This window comes from Marmota monax, unplaced genomic scaffold (assembly GCF_021218885.2).
Source record: "Marmota monax isolate L192 unplaced genomic scaffold, Marmota_monax_Labrador192_F-V1.1 WCK01_AAM20220418_F8-fsc00044, whole genome shotgun sequence".
In the NCBI taxonomy this organism is placed as follows: domain Eukaryota; kingdom Metazoa; phylum Chordata; class Mammalia; order Rodentia; family Sciuridae; genus Marmota; species Marmota monax.
Genome location: NW_026695198.1, coordinates 6,268,957 through 6,296,342, shown reverse-complemented (window position 1 = coordinate 6,296,342; position 27,386 = coordinate 6,268,957). Strand labels below are relative to the sequence as shown.

Sequence of the window (27,386 nt, the reverse complement as noted above, 5' to 3'; positions counted from 1 at the left end):
TAAATTTTGCAGTGGGGATTGAACCCAGGGCCTTGTGCATGCTAGGTAAACTCTTTACCATGAGCTACTTCCCCAGCTCTACTTCTCTTCTTTGCATGGTTTCTTCCTTAATAGCTCTTCCTCTCACCATTTCTTCTCTTTCTTTCTTTCAATTTTTTGTATTTAAGTTGAACCCAGGAGTGCTTAACTACTGAATCCCAGTCTCAGCCCAGTTTATTTTTTATTTAGAGACAGGGTCTCTCTAAGCTGCTTAGGGCCTTGATAAGTTACTGAGGTTGGCTTTGAACTTGTGATCCTCCTGCCTCAGGTTTCCTAGCCACTGGGATTACAGGCATGTGACACCACTCCTGGCCATCCTATCACCATTTCTAATTTAGACTTTTGTTTTCACTCTCTAATTGGTCTTCCTACCTATGATATTTTCTACTGCAATTAAATCCTTAATTCAGTCACTTATTGTTGAACTAAATTGAATAAGGATTTAAGGTTACCTTAGTTGACTTTTAGTCTGTGGAACCCTTTCTATAAAGTTAATTTAAAGTTAATTACATGAGCTTTATAACTCATAAAGATATCACCAATAAAATAACATTTACCATTTTTGGGCATTTTATCTTATATTCCAATGCTATTTACTAATTAACTTTTTTGATTTTTGTGGATTATAGTTATTTTTTAAAGCTCTGAATGACTAATTCACTGACCATTTCATACTTAAATCCCAACTTTTTTCATTATGTAGAGAAATTCTCTTTTTATAAGCCACTGAAGGTGTTGCATAGTAAAGAGTGGACTTAAAGTTATCAGGTATCAGAAATACTAGCTATATGCATTCAAGCATGTTAATGAAGTGAAATTGAGAATTGAATCATTTAAAATTACTATTTTACTCTACTTGTTAGTTCACATATTAATTAAGAGGTACACGACAATCTTGTTTTCCTGTCCAAACTTTTACAATGGATGAGGAAATATTTCTGTGAACACCATTATCTGGCTAGTATCCATACACATACATTTTATAAAACTTTTAACCAAAATCATTTTCTATATATTTTATATAGAAAGCCTATAAAGAAAGCACATTTATATCCTCAGGTTAGCCACATGTTTCTCAAAATTTTAGCATTAAATTTCAACAGCAGTAAGTTGCATTTCCAGATTTTCAATGTTGTAGTGTTTGAACAGTTTTTTTTTTTTTAGAAATTATAAGGAAAACAGACAATCAAAATAAAAGTCATAATCCAAACACAAAAACATTAAAAATCAGTAGATGGTACCTTTCCTTTTGCAGGGGAGATCTCCAAGGTGGTGAACCTGTCTGCATGTTTAACGATGCAGTGACGGGCAGCGCAGTTAGGGCTGCTGAAAGAGAATGATTTTGCTCAGGCAGTAGATTCACATTAATATCAATTAACGTGCTGTGCAAGTACCTCTCTGGTTTCTAGGACAGCCCTCACAATATTGGGGTTATTCTTTTAGGGGAAGGAAGATCAAGTGTGATAAGGTATATTTTAGTTAAGATAGTTGCATTACCTGGCTAGTTTTCTCCCCAGTGGAGAAGGAAAATATAAAAAGTACTTATAAACCTCACTGGCAATTGTAAAAAAAAAAAAAAATGGCCTTTATTGAGAACTAGGCATTTTGGAGTGAGATTGACTGAGTTTGACTGCAGAAGCTGTCCCTCTTCTAGGTTCAGTCCCCAAATCACCCCAAACCAGGCTTTTGGTGTGTGGATACAAGAGTAGTGAGTGACTGTGCGACCAGCTCCCCTTTCCTGAAAGGACTCAGTTTTACCATTTGATTTTACCATCGGTGGGGATGATAGAGTCTCAGAGGTTACAAGGATAAGATCGAAAGTTAGATGCTCATTTAACAACTTCAAACATGTATTTCATACGTCTACCAAGGTCTTTTCCTCAAGTGCATTAAGCCTGAGATTTAACAAAGAAAAATGATCCAATTCTCCCTCTACCTTTCCAAAATTTTTCTTTTTTTTTTTAATACATGACAATAGTGGAATGCATTACATTCATTATTACCCATATACAGCACAATTTTTGTAACTCTGTATATAAAGTATGCTCACGCCAAATTATGCCATTATACGTGTACTCTTTTTTTTGCATTACAATTCTTAATACACATATATACCACAAAATTTTTCATAAAATGATGTAGAATGTTCTCAAAATTTTCTGATCATTCCATTTTTTTAAGCCCTGAATTGAGGGCGTTTCAGAGCCAACTAACATACTAACAGCATTGATTGATTCTAATGTGGCCCCAACAAACTGCTTTGCATAACACAGTGCTGTTCTTGAGAAAATTTATGGACATATATTTTTTTAATTTGTACCAAATTAAATAAACACTGAAATAAAATGAATAATTAAAAAACACATGGTTTTAGGGTTCAATGGGTTTACCATATGATGTTTTAAAAAGTCATAATTAAAATTACATAAAAATGAGAAAGTGTTTTGCTAAGAATGTTTTTGTGTGAACATAATACATATTTAATGTACTTTTAAGAATCATGAACAAACAACTTGATGTGTTTTTCTATTTGTGCACTTAAGAATTTAATTATTTCATAATAATATATAATACATAATATAAATACATAATAATAGTTACATATTATGTCACCTTTATTGTTATTTTTTTAATTCTACTTATTAGTTGGTATTTTGTTAAGATTGAGAAATACTAACCAAATTGACAGATGATAGGATTACACATTATCAACTCATGATAATAAATAGATTCTTTTTACAGGTTTTAAAGCACCTTATATTTGCATTAGGATGTGTAGTATGGGAAGAACTTTTAGAAGTATGATATTCACACTGATAACCTCCTAAGCCCTGTACATAATTTATGCTGAGGAAATTTTATTATTTCCCCTTTATGGGTGAGTTAAGAGATGAACATGAACATTGTATAATCCCTTATGCTTATAAATTTTATACAACTATATAGCAAAATGATTTTATAAATAGAATAAAAGCAAACTTAACAATCAAATAAAATTTAGATTGTTAAATAATGTTTTTCTGAAATTTATATGTCATCTCCTCAAGTTCTGTTGGCTACAGTAAACAGTTTTGTCTTCTCACTACTGCTATGTCATATGTGAAAACTCAATCCCAGCGCACAGTTTTTCTTACTTTCAAATCTAAGAATACCTTTGGGAGTGTATTTATCCTCAGCTGCAGAGTACCAAAGATAATACTTGTCATGAATAGAAGCACATCTATGTTGGCCTGCTTTTTGTTGCTGTGACAAAATGCTTGGGGAAAAAAAAAACTTAGAGGAGGAAAGGTTCATGGTCAGCTGGTTGCGTTGTTGTAGGCATGTAATGAGGCAAAAACAGCATGGCTGAAGAAAGCTGTTTTACCTTGGCAGCGAGGAGCAGAGAGAGACTTTGGAGGACATTCCAGATCCAAACCATATAATAATATAATTAATGCTACTTCTACCCTGAGTTCTCAAAGGGAAGGACTGAAAAGGAAATGAAGAGAAAAAAAAAAATCTTGATTATATAATCAAGTCAGCCTCTATGCTACCAGAGGTTGATTTGATTGATCTTGGTTGCTTTATTTACAAGTAAAAGTCACAATTAAGTAGACTTGTTCTTTTTAAAGCTTGTTTAATTATTTTTAACACATATTAAGTGTCCATGTTAATGGGTAAAGTGTGAAATTTCCATACATACATACAGCATGCACTGATCAAATCATTCCTCCCAACCCCCTTGACCCTTCTCAAACTCTAGTAATCACTATTTTGTTTTGTCAACATTTTTTTTTTAGCTTCCACATATAAGAGAAAAAATATGCAGTACCTGTCTTTTTGTGACTGGCTTATTTCACTTAAACATAATGTCCTTCAGTTGCATCTCTTTCACTGCAAATGACAGGATTTTATTTTTTATGGCAGAATAATACCCCACTATCTATTTAAAAAAATTTTTTTTTGGTAATTGTAGATGGACACAATGCCTTTATTTTATTTATTTTTATGTGGTGCTAAAGATTGAACCCAGTGCCGCACACATACTAGGCAAGTGCTCTGCCACTGAGCTACAGCTACAGCCCCCACTATCTGTATATACCACATTTAAAAATAATCCATTAATCTGTTGGGGGCACCTAGGTCAACTTCATATCTTTGCTGTTGTCAAATAATGCAACCATAAACATTAGCATGCAGTCATCTCTTTGATATGCTCATTTCATTTCCTCTGGATCTATATTCAGAAGTGGTATTACTGGATCATATGGTAGTTCCATTTATTTTTTGAGAAATCTCCATATTTTTCTCCAGTGTGGCTGTACTAATTTATAGTCCTACCAAGAGTGTTTTACACTTTGTTTTTCTCCAATCTTTGTCAACATATATTTTTTTTTGTTTCACTTATGATAGAATAAGCTTGTTTTTGCTTTTTAAAAAAATCAGATTTATGTAACTATATAGATTATATTTAGTTTTCTTATAACTATTGTAATTGATTAATTAATTAAATGCACTCATTTCCTTTCATATCTGTATCCTACACCATCCTGCCTACTATATAGGTAACAACCATAAAGCATTTAACTACTGCATATTTTAACTCAATCAATTATGGAGATATATGTTATAGTTTACATTAGCTTACATTAAGCATTCTTTTTGGCACTCATTGGTGTCTACATACAGTGAATTCAAAGTGAACCGTGATATTTCATGTAATATTCCCTATCATATACCCACTACATTCTTCTTGCCCACATTTCTGTAGCTGTACAATATATTTTCCTAAATTCCTTCCATGCAAAGTTGCAATGAACGTTCTCATAACGACCCTTATAGATTTGAATTATAATTTCTCTGGACATATGTTTGGGCCTGGAATTGGTGTAGGAAAGGGTGTATGCACAGATAAGTTTTACTAATTACAAACAAAAAAAGTCTCAATAAAATCTCTAAAATAGAGGTGTCTGTTCTACAGAATCACCAGTAGCCTGAGGATTTCTATGTACACGCTCCTGTCAAAATGCAGTGCTAACAAGTTCTAAAATTTTTTTCTAGTGTAAGAATAAAATGTTAATTAATTGACACTTTAAAGTTAATTTTTATGTTTACATATAGTATATCCTTAACTTTTGGGGCTTTCCTCTTTTATAACTTGCTTGTATGTACTTTTTTTTCTTAGTGTACTATAAGATTTCCTTGTATGAAATGGAATATTAATTCTGTGTTAGATTTAGACTTTACAAATACTATCAACCATTGTGTCCTTTGTTTAATTTTATTTGTTCATGTTTTTCTTCTAAAAGAAATGTTTAATTTCATGTCATTGAGCTAACCAGTTCTTGTCTTTCTCTCTTTCTCTCTCTCTTTTTTTTCCATTTGTCTTTACCTCATACATTGTTGGTCCAGGGTTAATTTCTTCTTTTTTTTTTCCAGACTTAGAAAAGACAATGGTGACTATCTAGATTCTCAATATTGTGGTAATCCCAAAATGTCAGAATTGGACTCACAGTATAGCCATCTGCTCATAGCCACTGCACATAATCTAGTTCACCAAGAATGGCTTTCAGCAGAATGCTTGATTTGATTGTCCTCCTTTATAATATCTCTGTATCACTGGCATTTTTTTTCTTAAAGTAGTTTTGTGTTAGTAGTCTTCTTAAGACAACTAAATCAATCTAGTGTGTATACATAGTCAAAATACAAGACTTTTCTTACATGCAGAAGTAGAATGCTTATAGACTCATTCCTTTCAAAATATATGAGCCTAAATATGTATAATACACACATGTATAGAGAGATAGACACATGCAATACTTTCATATTATAGTACAAACTTGAGTTTAGGCTTATATTAGTTACTGTATTATACATTCCTTTTGCTAATATGTAGAATATATACCTTTATATTACTATTTAAACTTTTCATCTCTTATTTTCCCTTGATGATATCATTTTCAAACTCAAGTTTTGAAGTATCTTTACTTTGGATGTCAATATTTAACAGTGTTAAAAAGTTGCTTTAATTGTATCATTTAAATTTTTATTTTACTTTTAATATTTCAAAAATGAACTAAATATTATGGATTTGCTAGATTATTTCTCTTATATGAGTTAAATCTTCATAATCATTTTCATTTAGTACTTATTCCTTTAAGATAAGCCTCTTAAACCATCATTGACAGAAGATTCAATATGTTCAACTCTAAGTGAACAACTTCCTTTGTGGTATTCAGCTTTTTCAGAATTCTCACATGTTGGCGAACTGTAGAAACAGCAAGGATTATTTTTACTGAAGAGTTCAGTACTTGCTTTAAGAAACCTCTATGGGGATTTGATGCTATGTACTTTGTTTTAATGTTTAACATTAAAGCAAGGTGGTTGAAGAGATAGCTGTTTCAGACCTTCCCTAAGATGACAAATTGCTAGCAAGCGTGGATCCCATTTGAATTGATGTTGTAAAAAAAGAAAATATTTCACACAGCTTTACTGTATTTTGGAATGCTTTAATTTCCTGAATAACATTGTTATTGTTAGTGGAGACTTTTCTTCAAGGATAATCACCTACTTCTCTGCAATGAACATTATCCTATAGATATTGTATACCGTTTTTATTGGCTTAAAAGTTTTCATTTCAAAAATGTAATGCCATTTATAGCATATCATTCCTAACTTCAAGGTCTGTTTGATCTTTTTAATCATGGAATTGATTTTCAAAGCAATACAGGTTAAACAAGCTGGCGATGACTTTGTTGAATCATCTATTCTTGACGCTGTACAGAGGGTTGACAGTGCAATTAACTCCACACGAAGACATTTGTTTTCACAGTAAGAATTAATATTATTTTGATTGCAAAAATTGTTTTCATTTCTGTTCTACCCGGTTTTTATAATTTCCGTATATTATAACAGGTAGGATGTGTAAGATTGCCAGAATGCTTTTAGTTCTTGTGTATGTGCCACCCTCTGTTCTAGCCATCAATTTTTGATTCAGACTCCAAGAGAAGGAAATTTTTCCCATGGAGTAAAAATGGCATTAATTTATGCCACAGATCCATTCTAACAGTCTGACAAAAGATGTCAAGACAAAAAAATCTGGTATGTCTGCATTCACTAGATAATACCAGACCACTGCTCCTATGGCCTGTGGATTGAGAGTGATTTTCAAGATGAACACACTCAGTCAGATGCTGGTACCCCACAGGTAAAAACTTGGTTAAGAAAATTGGCATTTTGCTTCATTTTAATTGAACTGGAAAGAGTTTAGATTTCTGAAACTTTTCAATCCCATAAATTACTTTGTGTTAGCAACACTGAAATATGGTTAATACATTAACATTTTTTAAGAAAAAAAAATGAGTATTGTTTTCATAATCATAGTATACATACAGTATTTTTAGTTGTTGATCAAAAAGGGACAGTTTAAAATCCCTTAATCAGGTACCACTCAAACTCCTTGCATATCCACAAACAATATGGCTTATGGTCACAGACTCCTGTTTGAAAGCCATCCTGCCCATTTATATTTCTATTATCATTCCTCATCTGTTACTTTGTGTCTGGGTAATCTTGGGCAAGTGACCTGACATCTTTGTATCTCACGTTTTTTGCCTGTAAAATTGTGAAGTCAATAGGATCTGCTGTAGGAGTGTGCTTGCTTGTGTGCTTCAGTAGGAGTACTGAAAAAATACAGATAAAATGCTTCAACATTACCTGGTACACACAGAGTGCTTAATTAAAGTGAGTTATTAGTATCATTACTATTATTCTATGATCTCAAGTTGTTATGATTCAAGACAGCAGAGGATGAGATGTGCCTTGGTTGACCAAATCTCTAAAACAGTTTGCTTTGTAATCTTAGGGAAACTTTAATTGCACTTTTAATTTATTTCATTTCTTCAAATGTGCATAAACCACTATTGTATGCTGGTCAGCAGGCTTGATACTTGGGATACAAAGATGAATAGGGCATTGTGTGGGTGAGCTTTCTGTCATTACGAGAGAATACCGAAATAAAAGGAGAAAAGGTTTATTTTGGCTTATGGTTTCATTCCATGGTTGCTTGACCCTGTCATTTTAGGCCTGTGGAAAAGCTGAGTATCACTGGTGGGTGCACATAGTAAAGAAAATCTGCTTACCTCATGATGGCTGGGAAATGAAAGAGAAAGAGGAAAGGGTCCCAGTACACCCTTCAAGGTCATACCTCAATGACCTAACTTCCTCCCATTAGGCACCACTTCCTAAAATGTCTACCACTTCCCAGTAGTGTCATTAGGTGGGGATCAAGCCTTCAACACGTGAGGGTTTCAGCGACATTTAAGATCAGAATCATAACAGGCACCATTTCATCCCTAACCCAGTTCTTTCTTTAGTAGGGAAGACAACATGTCAGCAATTTAAGTACATCTTGCTGAGTACATAACAAATATCTGAAGGGATACAGAAGTAATAGAGAAGATGGATTGATAGCTTGTCAGAGCCATTAGGGAGACTGTACCAACAGAGTGATGCCTGAGCAGGATTCTAAAGGCAAGGGGGAACTTTCAGACAGTTACATTTGGGGAAGGAGAAGACAGCAATTACCAAGATCCAAAAACTGAGAACGTGGTTCACTGTTTCAAAAGGTTTATTGAGTACCCTGGAACTCACACATGGACTTCTTACGTTTATTACTACCACCACAGATGTTGCTTTTTATCAAGAGATATTGTTTAAATCATTAATTTATTTAAAATATAGTTATTGAGCTCAGCACTGTAACCAGCACTTAGGATTCAGTGGTTAAAAAAGAAAAATAATCTACAGCTAGCCTGCAAAGTTCATATTCTAGTGGTGGATATTTTATTCTTCTTTAAATTTGGCAAAAATCTTCTTAAGTGCCCAGCCTATGGGAGCATCACAAAGTCTATAGTTTTGCCTTCCAAAGAGACATGTGTTTTGTCATTTGCAGAAAACCTCACACTCCCAGTGATCTGCTGGCTCAATTTCGTTACCCAAGTGACCCATTTACTGTGGAGACAGCAAGAGCAGGGGAAATTTTTGAGCACACACTGCAGCTGATCCGGGACCGTGTGAAGCAGGGGCTGACTGTTGATCTGGAAGGCAGAGGTCAGTGTGGAACCCGTCTGTTCTAAGCATACTCTCCACAGCACAGCACAACTGGACATCACTTTGGCAATGAATGTGAACTTTCCTCTCCAGAACATCGTATGACTTCAAAATTAATTTACTTACCACTTTAAGTAAATGCAGATGTTCCTCATGAGAACTATAATTCAAAAGTAAGGATGATAAATACATATGCAAACTTGTCTCGACGTTTGCCAATTATTTATATTGGACAAATATAGGGGAACCATTTGGTGTGAACTTTTCAAATCCAAATGATATTACATTTTATTTAGAGAAATATTTTAGTTCCTTTCACTTATTATGGTGATTACCTAAATCATTCCGTAAATTTATCTAAAATTGCTTCCATCATTTGTAACTTTGATATCACACCCCCCCTTTTTTTCTATTTTAAAGTTCTCTTGTATTTTTTTTTACAAAACAGACACCTACTTTGTAAATGTCAAATGAGGTAGTATAAAATGCTTTCAGATTTTCCAAGTGTTTCTCTTTAAAATGAAACAAATGAACATGATACTTGGCTGTACACTATTTGCATTGAGTGTAGCAGCAACTCATATAGGACTATCCGTTCTCTACTTTCTTCAGAAAATAAATGGGACACGGGGCAAAAGGTCCATTTGTGTTCATGCCTCAACCCCTGGGTCTTCTGAGCAATCACTGCAAAGTACAATTGCTTGTGCTTAGTCTTCCATGTTTGTCTTGGGTTTTCAAAACTTCCCTAACCAACATGTCCAGTGAAATCTTCATATCAGGGCTTTAGTTAAATATATGATTACTTGAGTTTGAATCACACCAGGTATCAGTTAGCTCTGTCCCTATCTTCAAAAAAGCCAATTCTGTTTCCGCAGCCACAAATAAAGGTGAGGCCCACAGTTATTTAGCCATCTTAGAGTTTGTCTATTCAATTATCTCTAGTAGAAGAAGAAATAACATTAGGAATAATATACTCTAAATTTGTAGCTAGAAGATTAGAAACAATAAAATAAGTTTTTGTTTTGTTTTGTTTTTTGTATGTGTGTGTGGTGCTGGGGATTGAGCCCAGGACCTTGTGCATGGGAGACACACACTGCCAACTGAGCAGGATCGCCAGCTCCAAGATTTATTTGGTTGATTCTAATAGTCAGCCATTGTTCATAAGATAGACATTACTGAAGTAATTCTAATTTTTGGAATTATCTTTGTTGTGTATCTATTTCCCAATCCTTAGTCCTATAGTGTTTAGTTGTGAGCTGACTCTTGTTACAAGTAGGAAAGACTTCTACACACCCCGGGGTGGGGGGTTTCAACTGCACTTAGTTCCAAGTTCTCTGTTCCCTTTTCCTGCGCTACTCTCATTGAGGTCACTGCTTGGGTTTCAGAATTCCGCTACAATGATTTGGTTTCCCCGCGCTACCTTGGCCTCATCGCCAATCTGTCCGGTTGCACAGCCCACAGACGTCTGCCTAACTGCTCTGACCTGTGCTTTCATCAGAAGTACCGGACCCACGACGGAACGTGCAACAACCTGCAGCACCCGACGTGGGGCGCGTCCCTGACAGCCTTGGTGCGCGTCCTGCAGCCTGCCTATGAGAATGGCTTCAATTCGCCCCGTGGGGCTGGCCGCCACAATGGGGACGGCCGCTCTCCGCTCCCGCTGCCGAGGCTGGTTTCCACCGTGTTGGCTGGCACAGCGGCGGTCACTCCAGACCACAGGTACACACACATGCTTATGCAGTGGGGACAGTTTTTGGACCACGACTTGGATCATACAGTGCCTGCACTGAGCACCGCCCGCTTTTCGGATGGGCAGCCTTGCAGCTCCGCCTGCACGAATGACCCTCCTTGCTTCCCTATTGCCATTCCGCCAGAGGATCCCAGGGGAGCCCAAGCACCCTGCATGTTCTTTACACGCTCCAGCCCCGTGTGTGGCAGCGGCACAACCTCTTTGATGATGAATTCAGTCTATGCACGAGAGCAGATCAACCAGCTCACAGCCTACATTGATGCTTCCAATGTTTACGGGAGCTCAGAGCAGGAATCCCAGGTTCTCAGAGCCCTTTCTGCACCCAAGGGACTGCTGAGGACGGGCTTACCTTGGTCCTCTTCTGGCAAGCACTTACTGCCCTTTTCTTCAGGCCCACCCACCGAATGCACTAGAGGTGAACGAGACAGCCACAGTAGCCCCTGTTTCCTGGCGGGGGACCACAGGGCTAATGAGCAGCTGGCTCTGACGGCTATGCACACCTTGTGGTTCCGGGAACACAACAGGGTGGCCACAGAACTATCAGCCCTAAACCCCCACTGGGATGGAGACACCCTTTATCAGGAAGCCAGGAAGATTGTGGGTGCGGAACTGCAGCACATCACCTACAGCCACTGGCTGCCCAAGATTCTTGGGGACCCTGGCATGAAGATGCTGAGGGAGTACCAGGGGTATGATCCCAACGTGAATGCTGGGATCATTAACTCTTTTGCCACTGCAGCCTTTAGATTTGGCCACACATTAATCAATCCTATTCTTTACCGATTGAATGATACCTTCGGTGAAATTCCCGAAGGCCACCTTCCACTCCACAAAGCTTTCTTTTCCCCATCCAGAATACTCGAGGAAGGTGGGATAGATCCACTCCTTCGGGGGCTATTTGGAGTAGCCACTAAATTGCGGGTGCCCTCGCAACTTCTCAACCTTGAATTGACAGAGAAGTTGTTCTCCACCGCCCATTCTGTGGCCCTGGATTTGGCTGCCACCAACATTCAAAGGGGCCGGGATCATGGTATCCCTCCATATGTTGACTACAGAGTTTTCTGTAATTTGACTTCTGTTGAAAACTTTGAGGATCTTCAGAATGAAATTAAAGATTTGGAGATAATACAAAAATTGAAAAAGTAAGTACACAAATGTTGCCTGGATTTTAAAAGTTTTGGGAGAGGTAGAAGAGTTGAAGGGCATTTTGTGCAGGTGGAATTGGGTTTCCCGGGGATGTCATTGCCAAACCATTAGTTAATTGTGGAAAAAATGTAATTTTAAAGATAGGATTCTCCAGAGACTGAATTACTCTTTTTTGTTTCTTCACATATCCACTGCCTTTGTAAATGCAAATATTGCTGCCTGTCATTAATTAGAGAGTACATCTTAATTATGAGAGGGGAGGAGGGCAAGTCTACAGTTCATTCATGTTCTGTAGTAATCCAAGCAAGACAATTTGGTTGATAAAAGGCCATAGAATTTGATGTAAATTGGCCCATTACATAGACCTTCATAGCAAAGTAGAAAAAAATGAAAGCAAATTATTATTATTATTTTTGTCAAAATCAAATCATTCTAAGTGTATTGTTACAATATAAGTTGGGTCTTTTTTTTACTGTATCCTTTGTGTCTTTCAGAAAAGTAAATTTTTTTTTTGTACATGATTCAAATTTTCTTTGAAGTTCCAAGTTTTAAATAGTCCAGAAAATAGCTTTAGCTGTTCCTCAAACACCCCATCTTTTTGTCCCTTAAAATACGGTAAATAAATAAATGTTTCATCAAGAATCTTTGTTGATAGGCTAAATAGAGACTAATATTTACTAGTAGGTTAGGATATATTAATGTGAAATCTTTCAGATATTTTGAAAATTGTGTTATGTAGCTAATTATCAATTTTAGGACCTTTTTGCATGGTTAGGGATTTAGATACGTTAATGTCACTAGAGCTTGTACATATGTGGAATCTCAAACTGAAAATGTGTCACATATTTAAAGCACATCCAAGTATCATTCAGGTTGAATTTGCAAGTTTCTAATTAGAAAGGACATTGAGTTTGGATTCACAGAGAACTGGTTTAAATCTCTGTACTCGTTAGTATCGAGGGCTTGTGGAAAGCATTTAAACAGTTTTTGAATCTCAGGATAAAATGAGAAAACAGTGGCTCCTTCTTATATTTGTTTAAGTATTAAATTATATAAAATACTGCAAATACCTAGTCCAGTTTCATCAAAGGCAATCAGTAAATGATATCGGTAGACATTTTATTCTAACGGTATCATGTCAGCTGTCAGGATCATTATTGCAGTGCACATGAGCTGAGATCCAGGCCTGTGCTTGGTGCTGGCAAGAGATGAAGGTACCAGCATCCTTGCAGGGGAGAGCCTGACAGCATGCTGCAGATGCCGCCTGTTGTGATCAGCGGGCAAGGGCTTGATAGGGGTGGGAAATAAATGCTACGAGAACATAAAGCTGAGAAATGGAAGGTATGGGGAAGGTTCACAGCAAGCTACTCATAAAAGATGCTATTTGATCTGGTCTTGGAATTTTCTGAGCCTCAGATGGTAGATGAAGTGGGAAGAGTGGGCAATCTCTGGAAGGGGAGCTCAGAACTGGAAAAGAGAATGGGAAGGAACAGGGGATTGGTTTTGCTGATTCTGGTACTGGGGTTGGAAACTGGAGCCTCACACATGGTAGACATGCCCCTGGCCGCTGAGTTGCATCCCTAACCCATAGAAGAAATGTTGTTTTTCTTTTTCATTTTTTTTTTACTGGGGATTAAGCCCAGGGCCTCATCCCATTGGGGATACTTTGTTTTTTTTCTCAGGACTGTAGATTAAATTCGTCAGTGCTCTACCACTGACCTACATCCCCAGCCTCCTCCCCAGCCCACCCCACCTTCTTTTTTTGAGACAGGGTCTTGCCAAATTGCCGAGGTTGACCTCCAATTTGCGATCTCCTGCCTCAACCTTGGAGTAGCTGGGATAAAAGGCTGTGCCACTGCAACTAGCACAGCTCCTTTCTGCAACCCATTTGAACCTAAGCAGCCAGACATTATCCTTGCCTTGGGGAATGTATGAGACAGGTGAACTCTGTGCCAGCTGAAGCAGAGCACCACTTATCAGCATGAATGGGTTTCTCCAGTTCAGGAGGGGTAGCCATTCTGCCTTCCCATAGGCTGCCTGTGGCCCCTGTCTTTCCCCCTTTATTTTAGTCAGCCTTTTCACCCCTGTGACCAAAAAGACCTGATGATAACAATTAGAGGAGGAAAAGTTCATTTGGGGGTTCATGATCTCAGAGATGTTCGTCTGTAGATGGCAGACTCTGTTGCTCTGGGCCCAAGGTGAGACAGGACATCATGGCAGAAGGGTGTAGTGGAGGAAAGCGGCTAAGGCCATAGTGACAGGAAGCAGAGAGAGATTCTCCTTACCAAGGCCAAAGTATAAACCCAAAGCACATGCCCATTGACACTACCCCCAACCCTGTTTAGCTATACCCAACCTGCCTACAGTTAACACCCAGTTAATCCCTATCAGAGGATTAATGCACTGATTAGGTTAAAACTCTCATAATGTACTCGTTTCACCACTAAATTTTCTTTTTTTTCCTTTTTTTTTAATAATTTCTTTTTTTTTATTGGTTGTTCAAAAAATTACAAAGCTCATGACATATCATCTTTCATACATTTGATTCAAGTGGGTTATGAACTCCCATTTTTAACCCAAATACAGATTGCAGAATCACATCGGTTACACATCCACATTTTTACATATTGCCATACTAGTGACTGTTGTATTCTGTTACCTTTCCTATCCCCCCTCCCCTCCCCTCCCATCTTCCCTCTCTACTCCATCTGCTGTTATTCATTTGTCTCCCTTGTTTTTTTTTCTCCCCTTTCCCCTCACAAACTCTTATATGTAATTTTGTGTAACAATGAGGGTCTCCTTCCATTTCCATACAATTTCCCTTCTCTCTCCCTTTCCCTCCCACCACTCGTCTCTGTTTAATGTTAGTCTTTTCCTCATGCTCTTCCTCCCTGCTCTGTTCTTAGTTGTTCTCCTTATATCAAAGAAGACATTTGGCATTTGTTTTTTAAGGATTGGCTAATTCACTTAGCATAATCTGCTCTAATGCCATCCATTTCCCTGCAAATTCCATGATTTTGTCATTTTTTAGTGCTGCGTAATACTCCATTGTGTATAAATGCCACATTTTTTTTTTATCCATTCATCTATTGAAGGGCATCTAGGTTGATTCCACAGTCTAGCAATTGTGAATTGTGCTGCTATGATCATTGATGTGGCAGTATCCCTATAGTATGCTCTTTTAAGGTCCTCAGGGAATAGACCGAGAAGGGCGATAGCTGGGTCAAATGGTGGTTCCATTCCCAGCTTTCCCAGGAATCTCCATACTGCTTTCCATATTGGCCGCACCAATTTGCAGTCCCACCAGCAATGTACAAGAGTACCCTTTTCCCCACATCCTCTCCAGCACTTGTTGTTGTTTGACTTCATAATGGCTGCCAATCTTACTGGAGTGAGATGGTATCTTAGGGTGGTTTTGATTTGCATTTCTCTGACTGCTAGAGATGGTGAGCATTTTTTCATGTACTTGTTGATTGATTGTATGTCCTCCTCTGAGAAGTGTCTGTTCAGGTCCTTGGCCCATTTGTTGATTGGGTTATTTGTTATCTTATTGTTTAATTTTTTGAGTTCTTTGTATATTCTGGATATTAGGGCTCTATCTGAAGTGTGAGGAGTAAAAATTTGTTCCCAGGATGTAGGTTCCCTATTTACCTCTCTTATTGTTTCTCTTGCTGAGAAAAAAAACTTTTTAGTTTAAGTAAGTCCCATTTGTTTATTCTTGTTGTTAACTCTTGTGCTATGGGTGTCCTATTAAGGAATTTGGAGCCCGACCCCACAATATGTAGATCGGAGCCAACTTTTTCTTCTATCAGGCGCAGAGTCTCTGATTTGATATCAAGCTCTTTGATCCATTTTGAGTTAACTTTTGTCCATGGCAAGAGAAAGGGGTTCAGCTTCATTTTGTTTCATATGGATTTCCAGTTTTCCCAGCACCATTTGTTGAAGATGCTATCCTTCCTCCATTGCATGCTTTTAGCCCCTTTATCAAATATAAGAAAGTTGTAATTTTGTGGAGTGGTCTCTGTGTCCTCTATTCTGTACCAATGGTCCACCTGCCTGTTTTGGTACCAGTACCATGCTGTTTTTGTTACTATTGCTCTGTAGTACAGTTTGAAATCTGGTATCGCTATACCTCCGGATTCACACTTCCTGCTTAGAATTGCTTTTGCTATTCTGGGTCTTTTGTTTTTCCATATGAATTTCATGATTGCTTTATCCATTTCTACAAGAAATGCCATTGGGATTTTGATTGGCATTGCATTGAACCTGTAGAGAACTTTGGGTAATATCGCCATTTTGATGATGTTGGTTCTGCCTATCCATGAACAGGGTACATTTTTCCATCTTCTAAGATCTTCTTCTATCTCGCTCTTTAGTTTCTGTAGTTTTCATTGTATAAATCTTTCACCTCTTTTGTTAGGTTGATTCCCAAGTATTTTATTTTTTTTGAGGATATTGTGAATGGGGTGGTTTTCCTCATTTCCATTTCAGAAGTTTGGTTGCTGATATAGAGGAATACCTTTGATTTATGCGTGTTGATTTTATATCCTTCCACTTTGCTGAATTCATTTATTAGTTCTAGTAGTTTCTTTGTAGACCCTTTTGGGTCTGTTAGATATATTATCATATCATCTGCAAATAGTGATAATTTAAGTTCTTCTTTTCCTATTTTTATGCCTTTAATTTCTTTCGTCTGTCTAATTGCTCTGGCTAGTATTTCAAGAACTAAATTGAATAGAAGTGGTGATAGAGGGCATCCCTGTCTTGTTCCAGATTTTAGAGGGAATGCCTTCAGTTTTTCTCCATTTAGAATGATGCTAGCCTGAGGCTTAGCATATATAGCTTTTACAATGTTGAGGTAAGTTCCTGTTATCCCTAGTTTTTCTAGTGTTTTGAACATAAAGGGATGCTGTACTTTGTCGAATGCTTTTTCTGCATCTATCGAGATGATCATACGGTTCTTATCTTTAAGTCTATTGATGTGGTGAATAACATTTATTGATTTCCGTATATTGAACCAGCCTTGCATCCCAGGGATGAATCCTACTTTATCATGGTGCACAATTTTTTTGATGTGCTTTTGTATTCGATTCGCCAGGATTTTATTGAGAATTTTTGCATCTAAGTTCATTAGAGATATTGGTCTGTAGTTTTCTTTCTTTGAGGTGTCTTTGTCTGGTTTCGGGATCAGGGTGATGTTGGCCTCATAGAATGAATTTGGAAGAGCTCCTTCTTTTTCTATTTCTTGAAATAGCTTGAAAAGTATTGGTATTAATTCTTCTTTGAAGGTTTTGTAAAACTCCGCTGTATACCCATCAGGTCCACTGCTTTTCTTGGTTGGTAGTCTTTTGATGGCTTCTTCTATTTCTTCCTTTGTTATTGGTCTGTTTAAATTGTTTGTGTCTTCCTGACTCAATCTGGGCAGATCATATGACTTACGAAATTTATCAATATCTTCACTATCTTCTATTTTATTAGAATATAGGGTTTCAAAATACTTTCTAATTATCTTTTGTATTTCTGTAGTGTCTGTTGTGATATTGCCTTTTTCATCCCGTATGTTAGTAATTTGAGTTTTCTCTCTTCTTTTCTTCCTTAGCATGGCTAAGGGTCTGTCGATCTTATTTATTTTTTCAAAGAACCAACTTTTGGTTTTATCAATTTTTTCAATGTTTTTTTTTTTTGTTTCAATTTCGTTGATTTCCGCTCTGATTTTAATTATTTCTTGTCTTCTGCTACATTTGCTGTTGTTTTGCTCTTCCTTTTCTAGGGTTTTGAGATGTAGTGTGAGTTCATTTATTTGTTGGTTTTTTCTTTTTTTGAGGAATGAACTCCAGGAAATGAATTTCCCTCTTAAAACTGCTTTCATTGTGTCCCATAGATTCCGGTATGTTGTGTCTGTATTGTCGTTTATCTCTAAGAATTTTTTGATTTCCTCCTTTATGTCTTCTGTAACCCTTTGATCATTCAGTAACATATTGTTTATTTTCCAGGTGATGCAGGATTTTTCCTTCCTTCTTTTATCATTGATTTCCAGTTTCATTCCATTATGATCAGATATGTTGCATGGTATTATCTCCACACCTTTATATTTACTAAGAGTTGCCCTATGGCATAATATATGATCTATCTTTGAGTAAGATCCATGTGCTGCTGAGAAAAACGTGTATCCACTTGATGATGGTTGATATATTCTATATATGTCGGTTAAGTCTAGGTTATTGATTGTGTTATTGAGTTCTATAGTTTCTTTATTCAGCTTTTGTCTGGAGGATCTGTCTAATGGCGAGAGCCGTGTGTTGAAGTCACCCATAATTATTGTGTGGTGGTCTATTTGACTCTTGAACTTGAGGAGAGTTTGTTTTATGAACATTGCCGCACCATTGTTTGGTGCATACAAATTGATAATTGTTATGTCTTGTTGGTGGATGGTTCCTTTTCACAGGATATAGTGTCCTTCTTTATCCCTTTTGATTAACTTAGGTTTGAAGTTGATTTTATTCGATATGAGTATGGCCACTCCTGCTTGCTTCCGAGGGCCATGTGAGTGGTATGATTTTTCCCAACCTTTCACCTTCAGTCTGTGTATGTCTTTTCCTATCATATGAGTCTCCTGAAGGCAGCATATTGTTGGATTTGTTTTTTTTAATCCAGGTTACTAGCCTATGTCTCTTGATTGGTGAATTTAAGCCATTAACATTTAAGGTTACAATTGAAATATGGTTTGTATTCCAGTCATGTTTATTTATTTATTTATTTTAGTTTGGCTAGTTTTTCCTCTTTGGTTATTTTTCTCCCCCTTTACTGAGATACCTCCCACTGTTAGTTTTGGGTGCTATTTTTCAATTCCTCTTCTTGTAGTATTTTGCTCAAAATGCTTTGCAGTGCTGGTTTTCTGGCTGCAAATTCTTTTAGCTTTTGTTTATCATGAAATATTTTAATTTCATTGTCAAATCTGAAGCTTAATTTTGCTGGATACAGTATTCTTGGTTGGAATCCATTATTTTTCAGCGTTTGAAATACGTTGTTCCAGGATCTTCTTGCTTTCAAAGTCTGTGATGAAAAATCAGCCGTTAACCTAATTGGTTTACCCCGGAGTGTAATCTGCCTCCTTTCTCTCGTAGCTTTTAATATTCTCTCCTTGTTCTGTATGTTGGATATCTTCATAATTATGTGTCTTGGAGTTGGTCTATTACGGGTTTGAATGTTTGGGGTCCTATAAGCTTCTAGGATTTGGCAATCCATTCCATCTTTCATCTCTGGGAAGTTTTCTAGGATTATTTCATTTAATAGGTTGTCCATTCCTTTGGTTTGGACCTCTATACCTTCTTCTATCCCAATGACTCTCAAGTTTGGTTTTTTTATGACATCCCATATCTATTGGATAGATTGCTCGTGAGTTTTAAGCATCCTTTCTGTGTTGACTATATTCTTTTCAAGTTGATAAACTTTGTCTTCATTATCTGATGTTCTGACTTCTACTTGATCTAGTCTATTTGTGATATTCTCGTTTGAGTTTTTAATTTGGTTTATGGTTTCCTGCATTTCTAGGATTTCTGTTTGATTTTCTTTTTTTAAATCTCTATCTCCTGGTAGAGCTCGTTCTTTGCCATTTGGATTTGTTTATTTATTTCGTTTTCAAAATATACTTTCAATGCTTGGACTTGCTGTCTCATGTCTTCTCTAAGATTCCTTTCCATCTGAGTTAGGTATGCCTTGAGTTCTTTTTCTGTCCATTTTTCTGATGCCTCTAGGTCCTCCTGTAGATTTAAGTTGTCCTGCATTGTTTGTAATCCTTTTTTCCCTTGTTTTTTCATGTTGTTCACGTTACTTTCCAGCTCTGTTTGACTGCTGTGTTTTTGCTTTCTCCTATAAATATGTTTTGGCTTTGTATATCTGTGTTGTCTCTCCTTTGTGGTGGGAGACTATGCCTAGAGATGTTGGGCTTTATTGTACTTTAAAGCTGATTCATTCAATTTATAAAAGGCTTCGGATTCTGTATGCATATAGTGATTTGTTGTTTGTTCTTAGGACTTTATGTTTAGGTTAGGTGATATGAAGGTATAAGGGTTAGTATGTCTTGGCTACTTTAGAAGATTGCTCTACTGAAGGGGGATACTAACAGTCGATTGGATCAGGGTGTTGGTAGTAGCTAGGTATTTAGGAGCACTATAGACAGCCTCGAAACATTCACCTATTTGCATTTAGACAATTACACGTAATGGAAGACGTAATGCTTGGGATGAAAGTTGGGGGGTAGGGGAAGGAAGGTGCTTTTAAAAAGAAAGAAGGAGGGGGAGATAGATAGAATAGAGGAGAATGGAATGAACGATAAAACTTGAAAAGGGAAAGAAAGAAGGGAAAGGGGAGATATAAAATAAAATAAAATAAAATAAGAAATAAAATTAGGTCTTAGAGATCCATTTTCTTCTCTTCCAGTAGGCGGAGCTGTGCCTTCCGAGCTGAGCTTCTGCCCTCTATGTGTCGACAGCAATCCCTGTAAGGTGGCTCCTGGGAGCCTCTCAATCCTGTTAGTCCAGAGCCTTTTCACTTCTCCGGCCCCTCCTCCCCTTCTTCCTGCCAGCCAGCCAGGTCCTGCTCACCTGCTAAAGTGGATTCCGCTGGGAAGGAATCTCGTTGGCCGAACTCTGATGATGTCACCTCTCTGCTATGGCAGGCCCCAGGCTCCTTGCCGGAGTGTCCGAAGGGAGGGGTGGGACTGGCTTGTCTCTGGTCTGACTCAATCTCTGATTTTAGTTCCTGGTTCGCTATTTCATAAAGGCTTGGTTAGAGTCCCTTCACATCACCTGCTGAGCCGGGCAGGTGGCAGCCGTTCACAGAGCCGGGCGGGCGGGGGCCGTTCACAGATCCGGGCTGGCGGGGGCCGTTCGGACATTCGCCGCAATGGACTGGCGGTGGCCGTTTGGCAGCAGCCGGCGGGACTGGACCTCTGCGCCGTGTGGCCGAGATTCACTCGTCTTGGGCAAACTTTCACCTCCAATAAACTTACTAATTCCTGGCAGGTCTCCTTTCAGCGGAATTTTGCTAGAAGTTTCTCAGCAGGAAGAATCTAGGCGTATTAATGCGTCTCTCTGATCCCGTTAATGCGGAAGTACTGAAAGTGCTGCCTCCCCGCTGGCCGCCATGTTGGGTCCCCACTAAATTTTCTTACATTGTCTCACACATAAGCTTTTGGGGGGACATCTAGTATCTAAACCATAAAACCCTTTGACTCATAGCATGTTTGTAAAATGCCCATTTTAGACTCGTTTTACTGTGAGCACAAAATAATTACATTGGAATTGTTTTTAATAGCCCGATCTTCCAGCTCTGGGATTGTAAATTCTCAGGAGATGACTGTGCTGGTGAAGAGGGTCTGGCTTTCAATATCCTAATTTACATAGTTATTTCTTTATTCTCTCCTGTTACTTTTTTTTTCCTTTTGTATTAATTGACAAATGTACTTTTAGGAGTTTGTTTTGAAATGACTTTGGTCAGTTTGGGAAGTAGGTAGAACATTTGTGAATTGGCAAAATAAATACTGACATGTGGCATTAAAAGCTTTGTATTCTGTAGGAGTGATTTTAATTGCACATATCTGCAAGCACATGTTGCTTGTGTATGCAAGACAAAAAAGTGTTGTTTTTTTTTTTTTAATTGTTGATACTTTGCACATGGATTTGCTGCCAAGAGTTCTAACCTGTTTTGGCATAACTATGCCCACACTGAATCTTTCAGGATTACAAGGTTGTTCTAATAGGTGAAAAAGAATTTCCCATGTAGGCAATGGTGTGAAGATAGATTCCTTTTATATGTTTATTTAATTAACCAGCACATGTCAGTTGTACAATGGGCAATTTATTTGCAGCAATTTTTTACTTTATTTCTTCTAAAACATTGAATGTAGTTTTCACAGAATTTAAGTTATCTACATTTTTAACAAATACTTCACTACTTTACAAGTTATTTAATTAAATGACATAATTGAAGTTCCAGATATAGTTGTGATGAGCAAGTTTGTAAACTCTATGGCGTATGAACTGACAGTTCAAGAGGAGGAGACTGGTGCTTTGGGAGGTGTCAGTCCTTAGTTATCAGGAGGGGACTGCACTGGTCAAAGAGAATTTTCATGAAAGGTGTTGTTTAAAATAGCTAGACACAGGTGGTTTACTGTAGAATTCTGTAATAATTAAAAATTATTAAGATAAGGAGCTGGGGTTGTGGCTCAGTGATAGAGCGCTTGCCTCGCATGTGTGAGGCACCAAGTTCAATTTTCAGCACTACATATAAACAAATGAATAAAATAAAGGTCCATCAACATCTATCTAAAAATATATTTAAAAAAATTATTAGGATAAGCTGAAGGGTAATAGATGATACTATAAATTTCAGAGAAATCTGACAGAGTAATCAGTGGTAATAGCAAGATTTCTCAATGTGTCCAATGACCTGGGCTCTTTCTGTTCAAATTAATTTGCATGATATTAGATGAATTAAATGGATTTTCTTGTTTCTTCCTTCCTAAACTGAGGATGTTTCACTAAAAAATCCCTAAGGTCCTTATAAATCTAAGCATTCTAAGGTAATTATGTAATTATTTAGGTAATTATGTAACAGTGGTCCACTTTATACTTCGAATATAACCCTTCCTGCTCTGCCACTGCAAGGTATTTTTAAAATGGACATGTTTCTTTCTCTTCCTCTCTCCCTCTTCCTCCCTAATCTTTGCCTTTTCCTAATCTCTGGGGAAATAGGATTACCTTTCTATCCCATCCAAGGCAGAGTTATCTGTCTTGAGTACACACCCACCACTGGAACAAAGTAATCCAGATTTGGGGGATGGTACCAGAAGATCTCAGAAATGATTATCTCCCAAATTAACAAGTGAATTACAACTCCAACAGAGAACAGGTGGAATGTAGCCTTTGAGTCACCTTCTTTAAAAACCTCCTGCTCCTGCTGATGGGCAGAATCACAGGCTTTGGGACAGGAGTCCCCTGTGTTTCTCCTTTGCTAGCAAAGTAATAAACATTCTTTTTCCCTTTCTCCAAACCATGTCCTCATTATTGGATTGACATTGGGTTCAATGACTGAGCTTTTGGCAACAATTACTTGCAGAGTGATGGATTAAAATGATATTTAAAAAGATACTCTTTCAATAATAAATTGTAATCCACAACTAATAATATCTGAATGTTCCAGGAACATTTCCCCCGACCTTAAGGGTCTACAGAGCTAATGGTTTCCTTTACTTCACTTAATTTTAAAGCCTTCTGTAAATTTGTCACCCAGAAGTAAAATCTATTTTTTCTTGTCACCTTCGATCAGGACCTTCACATTGGATCTCTTTGATATTTTTAAAGTCAGAGCAACACATGGAAGTCTGTGCTAAATCTTTTCTCAAATGACCATCTGGGTCTGGCCAGAGCAGCGTGTCATCTGTCACCCGAATGTCACATGGGAATGGCTTTGTGATCATCCTTCAGTGAGGCTGGCCGTGTTCTGGAGGTTCACCTGAAAGAGCTCACGGCACAGGACAGGGGACTCACCGACCTCAGAAGGATTTCTTCAATAAGATGCCATGTGTCTTAGTCCATTTTGGCTGCTATAACAAAATTATATGAGACTGGGTAATTTTATAAAAAGCATGTTGCTGAAAGCTCAGTCCTTGTCCCTGATGCCAATCCCATGAGGACATAATTTTGAGAAAAAAGGAAAAGAATGTTTATTGCTTTTCTAGCAAAGGAGAAACACAGGGGACTCCTGTCCCAAAGCCTGTGATTCTGCCCATCAGCAGGAGCAGGAGGTTTTTAAAGAAGATGACTCAAAGGCTACATTCCACCTGTTCTCTGTTGGAGTTGTAATTCACTTGTTAATTTGGGAGATAATCATTTCTGAGATCTTCTGGTACCATCCCCAAAGTCTGGATTACTTTGTTCCAGTGGTGGGTGTGTACTCAAGACAGATAGCTCTGCCTTGGATAGGGAAGAAAGGTAATCCTGTTTCCCCTGAGATTAGGAAAGGGGAGAGATTAGGGAGGAGTAGGGGGAGATAAAGATTAAGAAACATGTCTATTTTAAAAATAAGTTGCAGTGGCAGAGCAGCAAGGGTTATATTCAAAGCATAAAGTGGACCGCTGTTATAAGCAGACCTTTAAACTGGGCATGTTGGCACAGGCCTGTAATCTCAGCAGCTTGGGAGACTGAGGCAGGAATATCTCAAGATTGAGACCACCCTGGGTGAGACCTTGTCTCAAAAAAAAAAAAAAAGAAAAAAAAAATCAGGTCTTTATTTTTTCTTTCGTGGCACTGGAGGCTGGGAGTCCAAGACCAAGGTTCTGGCATTTTGAGTGTCTAGTGAGGGGTCTCTGCTTCCAAGACAAACCTGAATAGTGTGCCCCATGGAGCAGAAGGGATGGAAAAGCATAAGGGGAAAACACTGAGTGGAGACTCTTCTCATTCATTGATCCCAGTGATCACCTCCTAAAGGGCTCACTTCCAAATATCAACACACTGGGGACTAAGTTTCAACATATGAATGGGGGGGTGGGTGGGCGGAGAGCTCCTTCTGTCTACAGCAGCAGTAGAAACTCAGTCCTCAAGGGAAGTGGCAGTTTTCTGAGAAAGCCCACCCTAGCTGTAAGAATGATGACAGAGGTCATTTGTGATGTAAGAAATGAAGGGTGGAGGGCAGGCCCAGAGCCTGTGTGATTAACTAGGAAGGAAAAAGCTGTGGGATTTGTACCCAGGAGACAAATCCTAGAATCAGTATGTGACTCAAGATGTCGAGACGTATTAGGGAAGTGACAACTGTGTCTTTAAAGAAGATGACAACAGAGGAGTCATAAGAGGCAGGTGAGAACAGTGTGGGATCCCTTGAGTTTACTCTCCTCAGTTCACCTTTCCTGGGTCCAAAGACCCTTGCAGTTTATTAAATGTGCAAGCCTTTTAGCTCCTTCAGTACCAAAAGCTCAAGGAATTTTTTTTTTTTTGGTCAGGAGTGGTTTATTTTTTAAAGAGTTCATTTTATTAAGAGACTGTGTGAAAAGGAATTATTATCTTTTTATAGGATTATTCTTGCTCTCAAGAATCATACTGTTTCTTTTTATTTTTTTTTCCAAAGCATATAATGAGCAGAATGTGAAGATTAATTATCCACTGAGTGGTGAACATAAATTTTGAAACAGAGGCTATGTTTAAAGCTCCTTTCAAATCCTCCTTTGAAAATATGTATGATTTTTTTTGAAGATGTGTACTTTAGGTTTTGAATAAGCACAAGTTTATCTGTCACCTTTTATCATAAGAATGTGTAGCTGCCTCATCTTTTAAGAAAAATGGTCCACCATTTACCAGATCAGTAGTTTATATTTAGCACATATATCTATCTTATAACTGCTTCATTTTATAACATTAAAAATAAAAACAAGCAGACAAAAAAAAAATTCTTAAGTTTCTTCACGCTTTCCATCTAAGGTTTCCAAAAGGTTAAAGTTTGCAAGAATATCTTCGTCACAATTTAGGTCACTCCCCTCTGTGTTCCTGTGATCCTCCCTGTGGGTGAGGTCTTCCTTTCTTAGGATTCCTGACTCTGTTTTCCTCCTAAGAGTTTCCTCACTTTCATATTCATACTTGTCTTCGGGTACCACATTCATCAACATCATCCCTTCGCCTTTATTGAATATTTGGTATGCACAGATACACATTGGTTGCTGTCTAATGGTGATTTTCAACCATTTCATTTGAGAGCTGAATTCTACAAGTCTGACACAAGATGTAAAACTTCCTTTAGAAAAATAAAATGTTTTAAATAAAATTTAAAAAAAATACAACACAGACAAAACACCAACCATTCTGTTTATATTTTCAAAGGACTCACAAGTACCTGGAAGTCACCATAGACATTGTTCTTCCATTAATTCGTGTTGATTTAATACCGTGTTGATCTGATGCCCCTACATCCCCTGAACATCTCAGGCATAGGAAGGAAGCGGCCTGAGACGGGGATCACACCACATACCACCTAATAGATGCTCCCTTTAGCCAAACAAGCAGGTCCCACATTTGAAATTAACATTGTTCCCAGTCAAGGAACCATCATTGTCCTCTCTCCTTTTTGGAGTGAATGGTTTTGTTCTAAGTTACAGAAGGATACTGGACTGGATAAAGATAGCTGGGCTTCACAAAGATCCATCTCTCTGCTCTTCTTGTCTCTGTAGCTTTCTGTTAAAGCCTTCCTTTTTAATTTTTTATTCTTGATTTTAGACACAGGGCTCTGAGATTTTTTTTCTCACAGCTCCAAGTTCACATCCTTCATGTCATAGCTAGCACAAGAATTTTTATCCTATTGTTTTCATATATTTTTATAATATTATAAGTATACCATATTTGTTGCCGGTTTTTCATTACTGTGACAAAAATACCTGACAAGAACTTAGGGGAAGAAAAATTCATTTGGGTTCATGGTTTTAGAGGATTCAGTCTATGATTAGCTGGCTTCGAGTCAGAACATCATGGTGTAAGCCAGTAGCAGAGGAAAGTTGCTTTGTTCATGGGATCTGGGAAGGAAGAAGGGAGGAGAAAAAACAGAAAGAGAGTTAGGGGATGGAGAGAAGATACACCCTTGTAGGTCATGCTCCCAGTGATCTACTTCTTCCAACTATGTCCCACCTCCCAATAGTGCATTAGCCTATCAGTGGATTAGTCCATTGATGAGGTCAGTGCCCTCACAAACCAATCATTGCCTAAAATCTCCACCTCTGAACCTTGCTGCCTTGAGGGACATACTTTATATACCTGAAATTTGGGAGAACATTCCAGATCCAAGCCATAGCATATTCAATTATACCAGATCATATTATTTAAATCTAAGTGTCACTTTTAAAGTATTTCCACTCTTGGTCATCATCATTCTATCATATTTCTGCCTTTCTAGAGAACATACTAATTGAGTGACAGGGTTCCAAGAGTATGTTCTCCTTGATTGCAGACAACTTGACAATTTTATTTTTAAATCTCTAGAGCTCATCCCAGGGCCTAGTGCAAATCAGCAGCTCACTGGATGATAGATATTTCATTAGGGAAGTGTGACCAAGCTATATGAGGATCATTTTAGTCCCCTAAGGTCCTTGATTTAAAAACTATTCTTAGTTCCAAACCCCTGACCAGATAGTTTTTTTTTATATGAAAACAGTTTTTATACTTATTCATACCAATTTAATTTTCATCAAATATTTATTGACCTCAATTAACTATGATATATTATAACTTTGTATAAAGTGAAAAGTTACAACAGAGAAAACCACATATGTTTGATTATTGCATTACTTTATCCCCATTCAAAAACAATAAAAAGAACACACACA

At 37.6% G+C, this 27,386-nt stretch overlaps 1 protein-coding gene across 1 annotated transcript in view; it reads left to right on the top strand.

Annotated features, from left to right (window-relative positions):
- Positions 1–27,386, top strand: part of Pxdnl (peroxidasin like) — a 471,071-nt gene that overhangs the window by 362,801 nt on the left and 80,884 nt on the right. Inside the window, exons 15-17 of the mRNA XM_058573993.1 lie at positions 6,741–6,849; positions 8,972–9,129; positions 10,515–12,021. Of these exons, the coding sequence (XP_058429976.1) occupies positions 6,741–6,849; positions 8,972–9,129; positions 10,515–12,021 (1,774 nt within the window). The remainder of the gene's footprint in view (positions 1–6,740; positions 6,850–8,971; positions 9,130–10,514; positions 12,022–27,386) is intronic.